This window comes from Drosophila miranda, chromosome 2, assembly GCF_003369915.1.
Source record: "Drosophila miranda strain MSH22 chromosome 2, D.miranda_PacBio2.1, whole genome shotgun sequence".
Taxonomy (NCBI): Eukaryota; Metazoa; Arthropoda; class Insecta; order Diptera; family Drosophilidae; genus Drosophila; species Drosophila miranda.
Window position 1 is genome coordinate 887,682 of NC_046675.1, and position 13,466 is coordinate 901,147.

The following is a 13,466-nucleotide window of genomic DNA, read 5'->3' on the forward strand; positions in this document are numbered from 1 at the left end:
CTTTTACCGGTTTGTCACAATCAAAGTTGAACTAAGCTGATCTAAGTATTCTTTGCTTAAAAATACACATCACATATGATAGAAAATCATCGTCGACCATTGGGTCCTATTAGGGCTAAAAGCGACCTTGGCCGGAAACTTAAATAGCAACCCTCGTATTTTTCTCGCAAACATCTGTGTTCCCGTCACACTATAATCTCATTGAAAGCGGGGAAAATACCATGAAAAGGAATCGTTTCTCAGATACAAGACTACAATGCTACCACTCGCATCTATGCAAGTGATCCTCCAGGCCCTCCTGATGCTCGCGAGTGCTGCTGTTCAGAGTCAGAGTCAGAGTAAGACAAAAGGGGAAACGAGCTCCAATCCACCCAAGGAGTTTATGACCTCAATGGCAGACCGAATGGAGCTGCTCCTGCTGGACAGGCAGCTGATCTCAAACCTCGTGCAATATGCTGAAGAGTTGCAGAAAAAAGTCGACGTTCTGCGGAGGTGAGACTCGAGATAACAAGACCCGACCCTCTGCAAACTGTTTTAATCGCTTGGGTGGGGTTGGGTGCCGACACAGATTTGCAAAGGCGATGCGCATACCCCTTAAGGGAGCGAAGGGCAGGGAGGAGGAGTACCTATCGAATCCGCTGCACAGTTTCCCACTCATCCGACACATGCACGAGGACTGGCGCCATTTAGAGAAGTTCATGCGGCAGCCTGTGGGGCAGGGTGAGTGCAAATCTACGAAAGAATAATGCATATAATCGCCGCGCTTTCCATTCAGATCAGATTAATTTCCTCAAAAACAAGGCAACGAAATTTCCTTCAGTAGAAGAGACCGAGGATGCCACGGAGGCTATTTATCGGATTATTCGTACCTATGATGTGGGGCCAGGGGATCTCGTCCACGGGATAATCGAAGGTGTGCACTACAAGTAGGTGTTCAGCAGGATTTCTCTACTTCAGCCGATCATTCAATGTTCCTCCTGCAGCAGTAGCATTTCAGTCATCGATTGCTTCTCTCTTGGGAAACTGCTTTTCCATTGGGGAGAGTACGGAAAAGCTGCACAATTTCTGGCCTACTCGTTGGACCTGGTAAGACCAGAGCATTATTCGGTCCTTCATGTGCTGGGATTGACTTCAAGTGAGGTCTTCATGCTACTGTCCCGCTGTTTCGTGGAGCTCGGTGAGTGATCACGACCCGACATTCCTCTGCTGAAGATCAATCTCACATTAATTTTCAGACCTAGAAGATAACGCTCGAACGATGATAACAGACCACCCTGATCTGGCAGAGCACTCGGAGCGTCTGCTCAACTTCTACACAAGCACGAGACACGTCCCAGTTTCGGAGGAAATGAAGCCCATTCTGGACGAGGAATTCAATCAGATCTGCCGCTCCTCGCACCAAAATAAACCCTCGCGCCTGCACTGTCGCTACAATGCCACAACCACACCCTTCCTGCGCCTGGCCCCGCTACGGATGGAGGAGCTGTCGCTGGATCCTTATATCGTCGTCTACCATAATGTCCTCTCCGACGCGGAAATAGCCGAAGTGGAGCGCGTTGCAGAGCCGCTTCTGAAAAGCATTGGCGTGGGGGAGATGGACAACAGTAAAAAGAGCAAGGTGCGCACCGCCCTGGGAGCTTGGATCCCCGACGAAAATATGCATGTCTCCGGCTGGCCGGTGCTACAACGTATCCTCAGACGCATACACGACATCACCGGACTGATTATAAAGCTGGGCCAGGTCGTGCAGCTGATAAAATACGGCTACGGGGGCCACTACGACACCCACTTCGACTACCTTAATGCCTCCCTTCCGATCACCCAGGCCTTAGGTGACCGCATGGCCACTGTCCTTTTCTACGTGAGTCGGTTTCAAGCTTCTTTTTAAGCTCTTACTAACCGATGGATTCTCTGTTTATCACCTGAAGCTTAACGATGTAAAACACGGCGGCTCCACTGTCTTTCCGCAACTACAACTGAAGGTCCCCTCGGAGCGGGGCAAGGTCCTCGTCTGGTACAACATGCACGGGGAGACGCACGATCTGGACAGTCGAACCCTTCATGGTTCTTGCCCCGTCATCGATGGCGCCAAAACGGGTGAGTATTTCTTGTGGGTTTTCATTTCTCCAGCTACAATTTACTTCCCCTTTTGCAGTCCTGTCCTGCTGGATACACGAGTGGGATCAAATGTTTATCCAGCCCACCTATCATCCAGGGAATAGATCGTTTATCACTTAGATTATGGAGCAATTGTAAGGCTAAGGCTTAGAAGAGATCATATAAAAGAGATCGATGCGAGTGAAAGAAGCGAGTGTGCCGGGGTTTGGCGCATGGGGCTAGCCCCCAAGTATATAACAACAATTTTCAAAAGTAAAGCCGCTATATCATTTCCACCAACTGATTTTGATGGAGTAATTTTTATTTTATAGATTGATTCATTAATATTGCAACAAAAAAATATTCGGTCTCTAGAGCACGTATGTACTTATTAGGTAATTTATTTATTTTTTTTCGAAACATTTGGTTGTATTTGTCATGAAGAAGAATACGAGGTATGGTAAAAATATGAGAGGGTCTCAGCACTCGACTACACCAGTAGCCAAGCAACTTATTATTATAACTAATAACGCTCTGCAGCAAAATCAGGGAAGAATGCGGTGTTAGTGCCAGTTTAGTAACGGTGAAACGGCGTATTCGGAGAGCCAAGCATTTGAACTGTAAGTTCGTCTGTTCGTCCGCCTTGATCTCAGAGGCTATACGAGATAGGGACCCCAAGGGACCAGGCACGAACATCACTGTAAGTAAATATGATAGCGACACGAGGCTTGTCGATCGGCCGAAAGTCGATCTACATACTTTTTAAGTGACCGTTTATTTCGACTTATTCCAGTGTGGCGGTACAGTTAGGGACTAATATTGCCTGATAGGTGTTAGCCCACCACATAACTCTTGATTCTCTTTTATTGCCTGATACAAAAATAGACCTGTATCGTTAATCTTCTCACATTATATAACTTAATAGATAAACGCCCTATTCCCTGGGCGATAAGTGGGTTGGGTAAACATTTGATCTAGCTCGTGTATCCAGCAGGACAGGACTGCAAAAGAGGGGATACATTTCAGCTTTATAAAGACGAAGGGAAATACTCACCCGTTTTGGTGCCATCGATGACGGCGCAAGAACCGTGTTCGGTCTGAATGTCCAGATCGTGCGTCTCTCCCCGCATATTGTACCAGAAGAGGACCTTGCCCCGCTCCGAGGGAACTTTCAGCTGTGGATGGGTAAAGACAGTGGAGCCGCCGTGCTTCGCATCGTTCAGCTTCGGGAGATAAATAGCATAACCTTCAGTTATTCAGAGCTCAAAAAGAAAGTGAAACCAACTCACGTAGAAGAGGACAGTCGCTATGCGATCGCCCATAGCGTGGATGCTCGGAATGGAGGCGTTAAAGTAGTCGAAGTGGATATCGTAGTGGCCCCCGTAGCCGTATTTTATCAGCTGCATGGTCTGATGATCGTTAATGATCAACCCGGTCATGTCGTGTATGCGCCTGAAGATACGTTGTATCACTGGCCAGCCCGAGACCTCCATATTATAGTCGGGGATCCAAGCTCCCAGGGCGGTGCGCACCTTGCTTTTCATTGACTTTTTCTTTTCCGCTATGTATACGGAACTGCGCACCAAAAGCGGCTCTGCAACGCGCTCCACTTCGGCTATTTCCGCTTCGGAGAGCACATTGTGGTAGACCACGATATAAGGATCCAGCGACAGCTCCTCCATCCGTAGCGGGGCCAGGCGCAGGAAGGGTGTGGTTGTGGCATTGTAGCGACAGTGCAGGCGCGAGGGTTTATTTTGGTGCGAGGAGCGGCAGATCTGATTGAATTCGTCGGGAAGAATAGACTTAATTTCCTCCGAAGCTGGGACGTGTCTCGTGCTTGTGTAGAAGTTGAGCAGACGCTTCGAGTGCTCCGCCAGATCAGGGTGGCCCATGAGTGTCGTTCGAGCGTCCGTTTCCTGGTCTGAAAATTAATGAGAAATTGATTTTAAGCTGGGGAAAGTCGGATCATAATCACTCACCCAGCTCCACGAAACAGCGGGCCAGTAGCATGAAGACCTCACTTGAAGCCAATCCCAGCGCATGGAGGACCGAATAATGCTCTGGTCTTACATTGTCCAAGGAGTGGGCTAACAGCTCTGCAGCCTTGCCGTACTCGCCCCACTGGAAGACTAGGGTTCCAAGAGAGAAGCAATCGATGACTGAAATGCTACTGCTGCAGGAGAAACATGGAATGAACGGCTGAAGTAGAACAAACCTGCTGGAGACCTACTTGTACTGTACGCCATCGATTAGCCCCTGGACAAGATCCGCTGGCTCCACATTATAGGTGAGAATAATCCGACAAATAGCCTCCGTGGCTTCCTCAGTCTCTTCTACTGAAGGAAATTTCGTTGCCTTGTTTTTGAGGAAATTAATCTGATCTGAATGGAAAGCGTGGCGATTATATCCATTATTCTTTCGTAGATTTGCACTTACCCTGCCCCACAGTCTGCCGCATGAACTTCTCTAAATGCCGCCAGTCCTCGTGCATGTGTCGGATGAGTTGGAAACTGTGCAGCGGATTCGATAGGTACTCCTCCTCCCTGCCCTTCGAATCCTCCAGAGGTATTTGCATCGCCTTTGCACATCTGTGAGAGCACCCAACCCCACCCAAGCGATTTAAACGGGGGTCGGATCCCGTTATCTCGAGTCTCACCTCTGCAGAACGTCGACTTTTTTCTGCAACTCTTCAGCATATTGCACGAGGTTTGAGATCAGCTGCCTGTCCAGCAGGAGCAGCTCCATTCGATCAGCCATTGAGGTCATAAACTCCTTGGGTGGATAGGAGCTCGTTTCCGTGCTCGTCTGACTCTGACTCTGACCAGCAGCACTCGTAAGGATTATGAGGATCAGGAGTGGCAGCATTGTAGTGTTGAATGTGATAAGTTACAAACAGTCATCAAAAGCACGACATATCATCTGGAAAGCAGAAAATACCTTTTATTTTGTGCTATTTCGTTTGTTTAAAAAGTGAAGGCCGACTTGAACGTATCGTTTGAATGGAAATAATAAGGTGTTTAATTAGTGGGAATCGAATGCTTTGTAACAAAGCACACGGCACAAATTTTGTTTATTTATTCTAAATTTAAAGATATAGAATTTTTACTTTGCACGAATATTATTAAAAGTAAAGATGAGTTTCAATGTATTATTTGTAATTAAACTTATTTTATAATCAATTCTTTGAACATTCATTTGAAAAATAGCTAATTTTTTAGATCCACATGTAAGACTCGATTTCGTTGCTCTTGAGTAAGAAAAGTGGTCACATCCATGTGGCTTATCTTATCCAGATAGATTCTAATTAGATGGATAGACAGATCGTATGTGTTTTAGATCCATTTTACTTGATTAAAAACTAATGTATTTCGCTTAATCCTCAATAGTCTGCTAGAAATGATTTATTTTACAGAATTTTTAAGAATTTTTTTCATAAAAAATATATTGTAACAGAAATAATTTGATTTTCAGTAAATACTATTGGAATCATCAGAATTTCCCAAGTTAGGGCAGGTTTCGGATGCTAATCGTTTAAACAAAAATCAAACTAGGAAATCTATAGAAACCACAACAAAGTATCGCAACCTCTTCCTAAGAAATGCATCCTTCAGGCTACGGCACGAATTTAATGCCATTCCTTTATGTTCTCTGAGTGCCTATTCCCTGGCCGATACGTGAGCTGGATAAACATTTGATCCAGCTCATTTATGAAGCAGGACAGGACTGCAAAAGGGGTTAAGTTGGAGAAATAAAAACCTACAAGAAATACTCACTCTTTTTGGTGCCATCAATGACGGGGCAAGAACCGTGAACGGTTCGTCTGTCCAGATCATGCGTCTCCCCCCGCATATTGTACCAGAAGAGGACCTTGCCCCGCTCCGAGGGGACCTTAAGTTGAAGATGGGTAAAGACAGTGGAGCCCCCGTGTTTCACATCGTTCAGCTTCAAAGGACAGAGCGATAATCCTTTAGTTAGTGGGTGACCAAAAAAAGCTTCGAACCGACTCACGTAGAAGAGGACAGTGGCCATGCGGTCGCCCATAGCGTGGGTGCTCGGATAAGAAGCGTTGAGGAAATCGTAGTGGTGATCGCAGTGGCCCCCTAATCCGTATTTTATCATCTGATGCTCGTTCATGAACAGCCCGGTCATATCGCGTATGTGTCTGTGGACACGTTCGATCACCGGAGCGCCCGAGACATGCATATAATCATCGCGATGGGGGCCTGTAAGGCCCGTGCGCCTCTTGCTGGGGGACATCGAATTTTCCATTTCACCATACCTGCCAATGCGTTTCAGAAACGGCTCTATCACGCGCTCCACCTCGGCTATTTCCGCGTCGGAGAGCACATTGTGGTAGACCACGATATAAGGATCCAGCGACAGCTCCTCCATCCGTAGCGGGGCCAGGCGCAGGAAGGGTGTCGTTGTGGCATTGTAGCGACAGTGCAATCGCGAGGGTTTATTTTGGTGCGAGGAGCGGCAGATCTGAATGAATTCCAGGGGCAGGAAGGGCTTCTCTTCCCACGAGGCTGGGACGTGTCTCGTGTGTGTGTAGAAGTTGAGCAGACGCTCCGAGTGCTCCGCCAGATCACGGTGGCCCATAAGTATCCTTCGAGCATCCTCTACCATGTCTGGAAATAAATGTGAAATAGATTTTAAGCAGAGGAATGTTGGATCATGATCACTCACCCAGTTCTACCGAGCATCGAGCCAGGAGCCTGATGACCTCGCTTGACTCAAATTCCAGCACATGGTTGACCGAATAATATTCTGGTTTTACCAGGTCCAAGGAGTATTGTAGAAATTGGGCTGCATTTTCGTACTCCCCAAAGTGGAAGAACACAGTTCCAAGAGAGAAGCAATCGATGGCTGAAATGCTACTGCTGCAGGAGGATTATGGAATAACCGGCTAAAGCAGAGTAATCTTGTTGGAGACCTACTTGTAATGCATGCCATCGATTAGCCCCTTGACGAGATCCGCTGGCTCCACATTATAGGTGAGAATAATCCGATAAATAGCCTCCGTCGCTTCCTCAGTCTCTTCTACTGAAGGAAATTTCGTTGCCTTGTTTTTAAGGAAACTAATCTGATCTGAATGGAAAGCGTGGCGATTATATGCATTATTCTTTCGTAGATTTGCACTTACCCTGCCCCACAGTCTGCCGCATGAACTTCTCTAAATGGCGCCAGTCCTCGTGCATGTGTCGGATGAGTTGGAAACTGTGCAGCGGATTCGATAGGTACTCCTCCTCCCTGCCCTTCGAATCCTCCAGAGGTATTTGCATCGCCTTTGCACATCTGTGGGAGCGCCCAACACCACCCAAGTGATTGAAAGGGTTCTCAGTAGTTATCTCGAGTCTCACCTCTGCAGCACATCGACTTTTTCCTGTAACTCTTCAGCATATTGCACGAGGTTTGAGATCAGCTCCCTGTCCAGCAGCAGCAGCTCCATTCGATCAGCCATTGAGGTCATAAACTCCTTGGGTGGATAGGAGCTCGTTTCGGTGCTCGTCTGACTCTGACTCTGACCAGCAGCACTCGTGAGGATTAGGAGGATCAGGAGTGGCAGCATTGTAGTGTTGGATGTGATAAGTTACAAACAGTCATCAAAAGCACAACATATCATCTGAAAAACAGAAAGGGGTTGATATTATTTGTATTCAGCAGCTTTCTTAAGTGGTACTAATATGTATATGTACATATATGTATGTATGTATCTCGGGACCAAGTATTTTTCTCAGGGTATTCTTTCGTTGCCTTCTTTACAATTTACCGTTTGTTATTATCCACTGTCTGTCCCATTGCTGTGTAGGTGATAGTGAGAGAGTGCGCTGGAGAGAGACGACTCGCTCAGAGAGGATCAAAGGGGACAAAATGAAGCAAGCGCGCGTTGAGCGTGTTCCTCTGCAGCAGTGTGTATGGGTTAGAAAGGGAAAGAGCGACATGGTTGTTGGGTAACAGGCAATGATTGGCTTAGAGGAATGGTTTGGCAATTCTCAGAGAGCAGTATTCGCTGTTTGAAGATTGCAATGGAAACTGATGTGAATTATAATAGAGTTTTTTCGGTACCTATAAATTTGACTTGGAACTTGGTACACTAGAATTCTAGAAAGTCTCACAAGGAACTGTTTTATTCTTCATAAGCTGTTGATCGTTGCACCTCGGCTGCGGAGCTTAAAGCTTCTTCCGGCTTCGACTTCGACTTCGGCTTAAAGCGTCAGCGTCGTTGACTTTTTGAGAGCGGCTGATAAGCGATCGGCACGATGGCCTACGTGTGGGAGGCGGTGGGACGTGCGTCGGCCTGCATAGAAGGCGCGACTGCAGCTGGCGATCGGTGTCGGATTGCGTCTGGAGAACGCACTAGGGCTCTGTATAGCATTGAGACTTCCCGTTTGTTTATGCAGGTAATCGATTTGAAAATGTGTTTGTTGCGTTCCTGTCATACTCCTCTTTATTACATTCCCCGTAAATCAGTGGCATCAGCGTACTTCCAGCTGCGGCTTGCTACAGCTGTGTACATCACTTTTTGACCGCAACGAATGCCCGATGACATGCTATTTATGCATCGATTTTCCATCACCCACTCGCTGGCAAAGCGATACTCACGAAAGATGACTCCCATAATGCGGATGCTGGCACTTGGACTCGGCCTGGCCTCCGTGGCTGAGGGCTGGTACGATGAGACTGTGAAAGACCACACCCACCGCAAGAACTATGTCGTCTCGGAGCAGAGCAGACTGCAGCTTGTGGAGCAGGACTTCGAGCTGGCGGCGAATCTCAACGCATACGCGGAGGAGCTGCAGAAGAAGATCAGTGTGCTGAGGAGGTGAGTTTAGGGGGAGAGTTTCTTCTGGGACTGGTCTTAGATCTAATCTGTGGTCTTAGAGTGTCTGAGAATTGGCGGTGGGCTTTGGACGAGGCAAAGGGCAGGGAGGAGGAGTATCTATCGAGTCCGCTGCACAGTTTCCCGCTCATCCGCACGTTGCACGAGGACTGGGGCCCCGTGGAGAGGCTCATGCAGCAACTCGTGGGGCAAGAGCAGATCGCTGCGTTGGAGCTGATGCGGGAGCATCTTCCTGGGGCGGACGATGTGGCAGAGGCCATGTGGGGAATTTTCCGCATTGTCCACACGCATAATCTCGAACCGAAGGATGTGGCCGAGGGAGTCCTGGATGGCATCCAGTACAGGTGGGTACCGCTGAGAGATCCTGTATGCAGATTGTTGATATTCCTCGCTCTTAAAGGGGTCGGCTCTCTGCTTTGGACTGCCAGGCGCTGGGGAAGTTCTACTTCCACGTAGCCGACTACCAGACAGCCATCAAGTGGCTGACCCTGTCCCAAGATCTGATGGAGGAGCAACCTCTGGAGTACTACGAGGAGCTGGGGGCCACGAGCAGTGGCATTACGCTTCTGCTGGCCCGCTGCCTGGTGGCCTTAGACAGGTTCGACGAGGCAGAGATTCTTCTGAGGGGGGACAAGACGTTCGGGGACAAGGCGTACCACTTCGTATCGCACTTCCAGGAGCATCCACCCCAGCAATCAATCGACATGGAGAACGGAAACTTCACGGAGAAATTCAACCGCCTTTGCAGTTCCATGAGCAGACGGAAGACGGACGGATCCGCAGCCCACTCGAAGCCTTCGCGCCTGCATTGTCGCTACAATGCCACAACCACAGCCTTCCTGCGACTGGCCCCCCTACGGATGGAGGAGCTCTCCTTGGACCCCTACATCGTGCTGTACCACAATGTCCTGAGCGACGAAGAGATGGCCAGGCTGGAAAACATGAGCACCCCTCTGCTACACCGCGCGCGCGTCTTCGACAGCGGGATAAGAAAGCCGAAAATCTCACCCGCCCGCACTGCCGATGAAGTCCAGATCCCGAACCCCAAGCTGGTGGCAGAGGATATACAGCTGGTGGAGTGCATTCAGAAACGAATGACGGATCTCACGGGCCTCGTGCTAACGAACATAAGGCGTATTCAATTTCTGAAGTACGGCTTTGGCGGGATCTACGTGCCCCACCACGACTTCTTCAGCGTGCACACAGAGACCTCCCGTCTCCATGGTGATCGCATTGCCACCGTGATCTTCTACGTGGGTACTCCCAGTGGAATCCAAAGAATTTCGACTCATTTCTATAGATTCTGTTTGCACAGCTGAACGATGTGGAGCATGGGGGGGCCACTGCCTTCCCCAATTTGGATCTGGTGGTGCCCACGGAGCGGGGCGCAGTCCTCTTCTGGCACAACATGGATGGCGAGACATACGACCTTGACTATCGCACCCTCCACGGCGCCTGTCCCGTTATCGTTGGCACTAAAATGGGTGAGTCGGGAGGATGTATCTGTATACTCGCGTAGATAGTATGTCTACATATATCTATTACTCTTTCCGTACAGTGATGACGCGCTGGATATACGAGTGGGATCAGATGTTTGTCAAGTCCACCTACTATCCACCTCGGCAGAAGGACTACAGGCAATTTAATTGAGACTTCCGCTGTTAAATAGCTCCTAAGAGTAGAAGGCTTTCCTGTATTTGGGTCACATGATTGTATCATCTTTAACGAACATTGCCACAGTGAATACTGATAGGTATTGTCACATGAAGCGATCTAATTGATACTTGTTTCAATACTTTCAACAAAGATATAAGCAGTATGACACATGTGCTGGATTCACAATCATTTGGGAAGAACCGTTGAGGAGAAGATCAAAAAAGAGTATATCCCACCAGAAAATGCACACTTCCATATCTATCAAAAATCATATCATATAAATCGTTAAATTATCTCCAAGTGCAAAAGTAGTCCCCAGTCTCCAAATTTTGGAATGAAAATGTGAATAGTTAAACCAAAATTGTTTCCATTCCCCATTCCATTACTTCAGAGTGCAATCCTAGAGAACACTTCAAGCAGATTACCTACTCATCTGTAGCATTCCATTTCTCCGCTCTGGAACGGAGGGTGGGTTATCCTTCGTACCTTGACCTTCGACTCGCGCTTGGATTCGCTTTCTTCTCTGGCACTGGCTCTGGCACTGGCTCTGGCTCTGGCACTCGGCTCATTGCACCATTAAGTGGCAATTAAATTCAATTAGCCGCAGTACTCTCCGGCATCGGCATCCCTCCCCATCTTCTCCCCATTTATCACGGCTGGCTGTCCCTGCATCCTCCTCATCCTTTACGTAATATTCCCTTTCAACTTTTGCACTTCGCTTTCGATTGGTGCTGCTAATAATTTCTCAGATTTATCGTCTTCCTATCCGCCACTCTAGTTCCTGTTTGTTTGCCGAAAGTTTCCTGGGGTTTTCTTGGGTTTTCTTTGTTTTCCGACTTGGCTTTCAATTAAGATTGATGGCGTGCACTTTTCCCTGGGTTTTCCTTCGCCCGCTCTCTAGGCAGGCCACGTCTTAAAGTATCTGAGAGTAAGGAATGCATTTGTCTTGATTCCACCTTTTCAGCCAACAGATGCAGATACAGATTGGAGCAGACCTTTCCATCTCGCAGACAACATATGTCTGCACTCTCTCCCTGTCTCTCTCTCTCTCTCTCTCTCTCTCTCTCTCTCTGACTCTCTCTGGTTGCTGGCCAAAGGTAACAGCGGCAATTTATCAAAATTTGCGCACACAAAGAGGCTGAGGAAGCAGAGGCTGAATCTGAAGCTGAGTGATGGGGCAGCACATGGAGAGATGTGGCTACAATTGGCATATGCGTGTGTGTCTAGGTAGAGAGGATGCCTCTCACTCTGCCCACTCCGCCTCCTCCTCTCTCTCTCTCTTTTTGTCTCTGTACTTGACTTAAATTGCTTTTTTCAATGCCAACGGCTGCTGCTCCTGCTGCTGTTGTCCTCCTGTCACATGCGGAGCCAAATGTCATTTCAGCAAAATCCCTCAAGTCGTTCGTCTGCCCTTGTCTGTCGTATTCGAGTATCTGTGTGCGTTGTATCTCCGTGTGCGCTGTGTCTGTGTATGCGTAAGAAAACATTGTGCAAAATATGTTGGGGCAACAACAAGAGAAACAGCAGAAGCAACATTTTTCTGCGGCTGCTTAAATTGCATTGGGAAATAGGTTGGGGATCCACTGGCACAGCCACTGCCAAGACAATAAACAGTTGTTGCCACTGCCTCCTGCTCGTGCAACACTCTTGAGTGTGTGGCTGTTGACTGCTGAAAGGTGCATTTGTTCCGGCCTCAGCGATGGGTATTCCATCTGGGGATTTCCCTTTGAAATATCGTTTGTCAACTCTGATTCTGGTTCCGAAATGACTCTAATTGGGCGACTCTCTATAAACAGTTGAGTACTCTCCATCTAATCCTATCAGCCTTATCCCACAATCTCTTTATCCTTGGTCCTGTTGCTCCGTTCTCTCTAATAAAATTAAAATGCCAACCATTTTCACTCTGAGAGCTCCTGAAATGCGATAGCCCCTCCTCCGACTCCTCTGCTGTTAAAAAATTAGCAACAATTTTTCAGCATCGCATCAAAATGTGCCCTGCCCTGCCCTGCCCTGCCCAGCCCTGCCACTGCCAAACGCACCGCATCGTGAGGCAAAGCCACCCTCAGTCTCAGTCCTTGCCGCCGCTCCGTGGCACTTATCAAGAAGCTGACTTACTTTGCGCTACACCTTGTGGCACTTCCCATTCCCACTCTCCCCCTCTGCTATGCCACACGCACTTTGTCATCTCCCTGGGCCCCGCCTGGCTCTGGTTCTGTCTCCGGTTGAGACTCTGCTTCTATTCTCCTCCATCCATCCTGCTCCATCGTGACCCATCCTGCATCCTTCGTGGTAATTTGATATGCCGTCTCGTGGCTTACATTTTTTATCCGCCATTACCGCAAAACGATTTACTTCCGCGTCGCAATTTGCTTTAAATTTTTATTTAAACAACAATTTGTTCAGATTTCGAGCAGATTGAGATTTCCGCTGAAAGCTGTGCCACAGAGAGATTTGATTTGATTGTGGGGCAGGACACAGGAGCGGGGGTGGGGCAATGCCATCCATATTGTCAACTCAATGATGCACCTTCAGCCACAGGGCTGCCAAGGATGTGGCTGCAACGGACACTCGACAAATTAATTTGCTGCAGACTCCACAGCTGCCTCGAAATGTTGGGTGTGGTCTCCAGTCCAGTCCTTGCCTCTTGATGGCTGTCCTTGATGCTGGCTTAGTACTGGGTAGAGGGCGTACAGAGAGGGTCAGCCAGAATAAAAGCAGTCTTCTCGATCTAAGAAATACTGTTCTTTTTTCTTTGGATGTGTATGTCGGTCTACATGAGCATCTGGATGTTCAGGACTTCAAAATATTCATCAGTATTTATTTAGCTTCGTTTTTGTTTCTGCTACACCTCACCCTACGGCCAACCGAC

General features: G+C 48.1%; 4 protein-coding genes across 6 annotated transcripts; 2 read left to right on the forward strand and 2 right to left on the reverse strand.

Moving 5' to 3' along the window:
- Positions 1-57: 57 nt before the first annotated feature.
- Positions 58-2,401, forward strand: LOC108155692 (prolyl 4-hydroxylase subunit alpha-2). Its single transcript, XM_017286665.2, has 7 exons — positions 58-492; positions 569-720; positions 776-926; positions 984-1,177; positions 1,236-1,861; positions 1,929-2,097; positions 2,156-2,401. The coding sequence occupies exons 1-7, from the start codon at positions 257-259 to the stop codon at positions 2,236-2,238; spliced, it is 1,611 nt and encodes a 536-aa protein (XP_017142154.1). The 5' UTR covers positions 58-256; the 3' UTR covers positions 2,239-2,401.
- A 511-nt stretch (positions 2,402-2,912) lies between these two features.
- LOC108155695 (prolyl 4-hydroxylase subunit alpha-2-like) lies at positions 2,913-5,096 on the reverse strand. Its single transcript, XM_017286669.2, has 7 exons — positions 4,754-5,096; positions 4,534-4,685; positions 4,328-4,478; positions 4,077-4,270; positions 3,387-4,018; positions 3,152-3,320; positions 2,913-3,098 (listed from the first exon to the last, which is right to left on the reverse strand). The coding sequence occupies exons 1-7, from the start codon at positions 4,960-4,962 to the stop codon at positions 3,016-3,018; spliced, it is 1,590 nt and encodes a 529-aa protein (XP_017142158.1). The 5' UTR covers positions 4,963-5,096; the 3' UTR covers positions 2,913-3,015.
- LOC108155694 (prolyl 4-hydroxylase subunit alpha-2-like) lies at positions 4,930-8,586 on the reverse strand. Of its 3 annotated transcripts, XM_033388296.1 has the most exons (9): positions 8,167-8,586; positions 7,871-8,001; positions 7,461-7,723; positions 7,244-7,395; positions 7,038-7,188; positions 6,787-6,980; positions 6,106-6,728; positions 5,871-6,039; positions 5,118-5,820 (listed from the first exon to the last, which is right to left on the reverse strand). In XM_033388296.1, exons 3-9 carry the CDS (start codon positions 7,667-7,669, stop codon positions 5,723-5,725), a joined length of 1,596 nt encoding a protein of 531 aa, XP_033244187.1. In that variant the 5' UTR covers positions 7,670-7,723; positions 7,871-8,001; positions 8,167-8,586; the 3' UTR covers positions 5,118-5,722. The 3 variants fall into 3 exon arrangements, with proteins under 3 accessions (XP_017142157.1, XP_033244187.1, XP_017142155.1); XM_017286668.2 differs by lacking the exons at positions 5,118-5,820; positions 7,871-8,001 and adding an exon at positions 4,930-5,016; XM_017286666.2 differs by lacking the exon at positions 7,871-8,001.
- Positions 8,587-8,668: 82 nt separating this feature from the next.
- Positions 8,669-10,764, forward strand: LOC108155691 (prolyl 4-hydroxylase subunit alpha-2-like). Its single transcript, XM_017286664.2, has 5 exons — positions 8,669-8,923; positions 8,983-9,285; positions 9,342-10,194; positions 10,257-10,425; positions 10,500-10,764. The coding sequence occupies exons 1-5, from the start codon at positions 8,709-8,711 to the stop codon at positions 10,589-10,591; spliced, it is 1,632 nt and encodes a 543-aa protein (XP_017142153.1). The 5' UTR covers positions 8,669-8,708; the 3' UTR covers positions 10,592-10,764.
- Positions 10,765-13,466: the final 2,702 nt, after the last annotated feature.

Bases quoted from the DNA above. Each gene is read 5' to 3' on its own strand.
- LOC108155692 (XM_017286665.2), top strand. From the start codon at position 257: ATGCTACCACTCGCATCTATGCAAGTGATCCTCCAGGCCCTCCTGATG. The intron at 927-983 runs GTAGGTGTTCAG...TTCCTCCTGCAG, and splicing joins ATCGAAGGTGTGCACTACAA to CAGTAGCATTTCAGTCATCG. The intron at 1,862-1,928 runs GTGAGTCGGTTT...TATCACCTGAAG, and splicing joins TGGCCACTGTCCTTTTCTAC to CTTAACGATGTAAAACACGG.
- LOC108155695 (XM_017286669.2), bottom strand. From the start codon at position 4,962: ATGCTGCCACTCCTGATCCTCATAATCCTTACGAGTGCTGCTGGTCAG. The intron at 4,271-4,327 runs GTAGGTCTCCAG...TTTCTCCTGCAG, and splicing joins ATCGATGGCGTACAGTACAA to CAGTAGCATTTCAGTCATCG. The intron at 3,099-3,151 runs GTGAGTATTTCC...CCTCTTTTGCAG, and splicing joins CATCGATGGCACCAAAACGG to TCCTGTCCTGCTGGATACAC.
- LOC108155694 (XM_017286666.2), bottom strand. From the start codon at position 7,669: ATGCTGCCACTCCTGATCCTCCTAATCCTCACGAGTGCTGCTGGTCAG. The intron at 6,981-7,037 runs GTAGGTCTCCAA...ATCCTCCTGCAG, and splicing joins ATCGATGGCATGCATTACAA to CAGTAGCATTTCAGCCATCG. The intron at 6,729-6,786 runs GTGAGTGATCAT...ATTTATTTCCAG, and splicing joins TCGATGCTCGGTAGAACTGG to ACATGGTAGAGGATGCTCGA.
- LOC108155691 (XM_017286664.2), top strand. From the start codon at position 8,709: ATGACTCCCATAATGCGGATGCTGGCACTTGGACTCGGCCTGGCCTCC. The intron at 8,924-8,982 runs GTGAGTTTAGGG...CTGTGGTCTTAG, and splicing joins AAGATCAGTGTGCTGAGGAG to AGTGTCTGAGAATTGGCGGT. The intron at 9,286-9,341 runs GTGGGTACCGCT...TCGCTCTTAAAG, and splicing joins CTGGATGGCATCCAGTACAG to GGGTCGGCTCTCTGCTTTGG.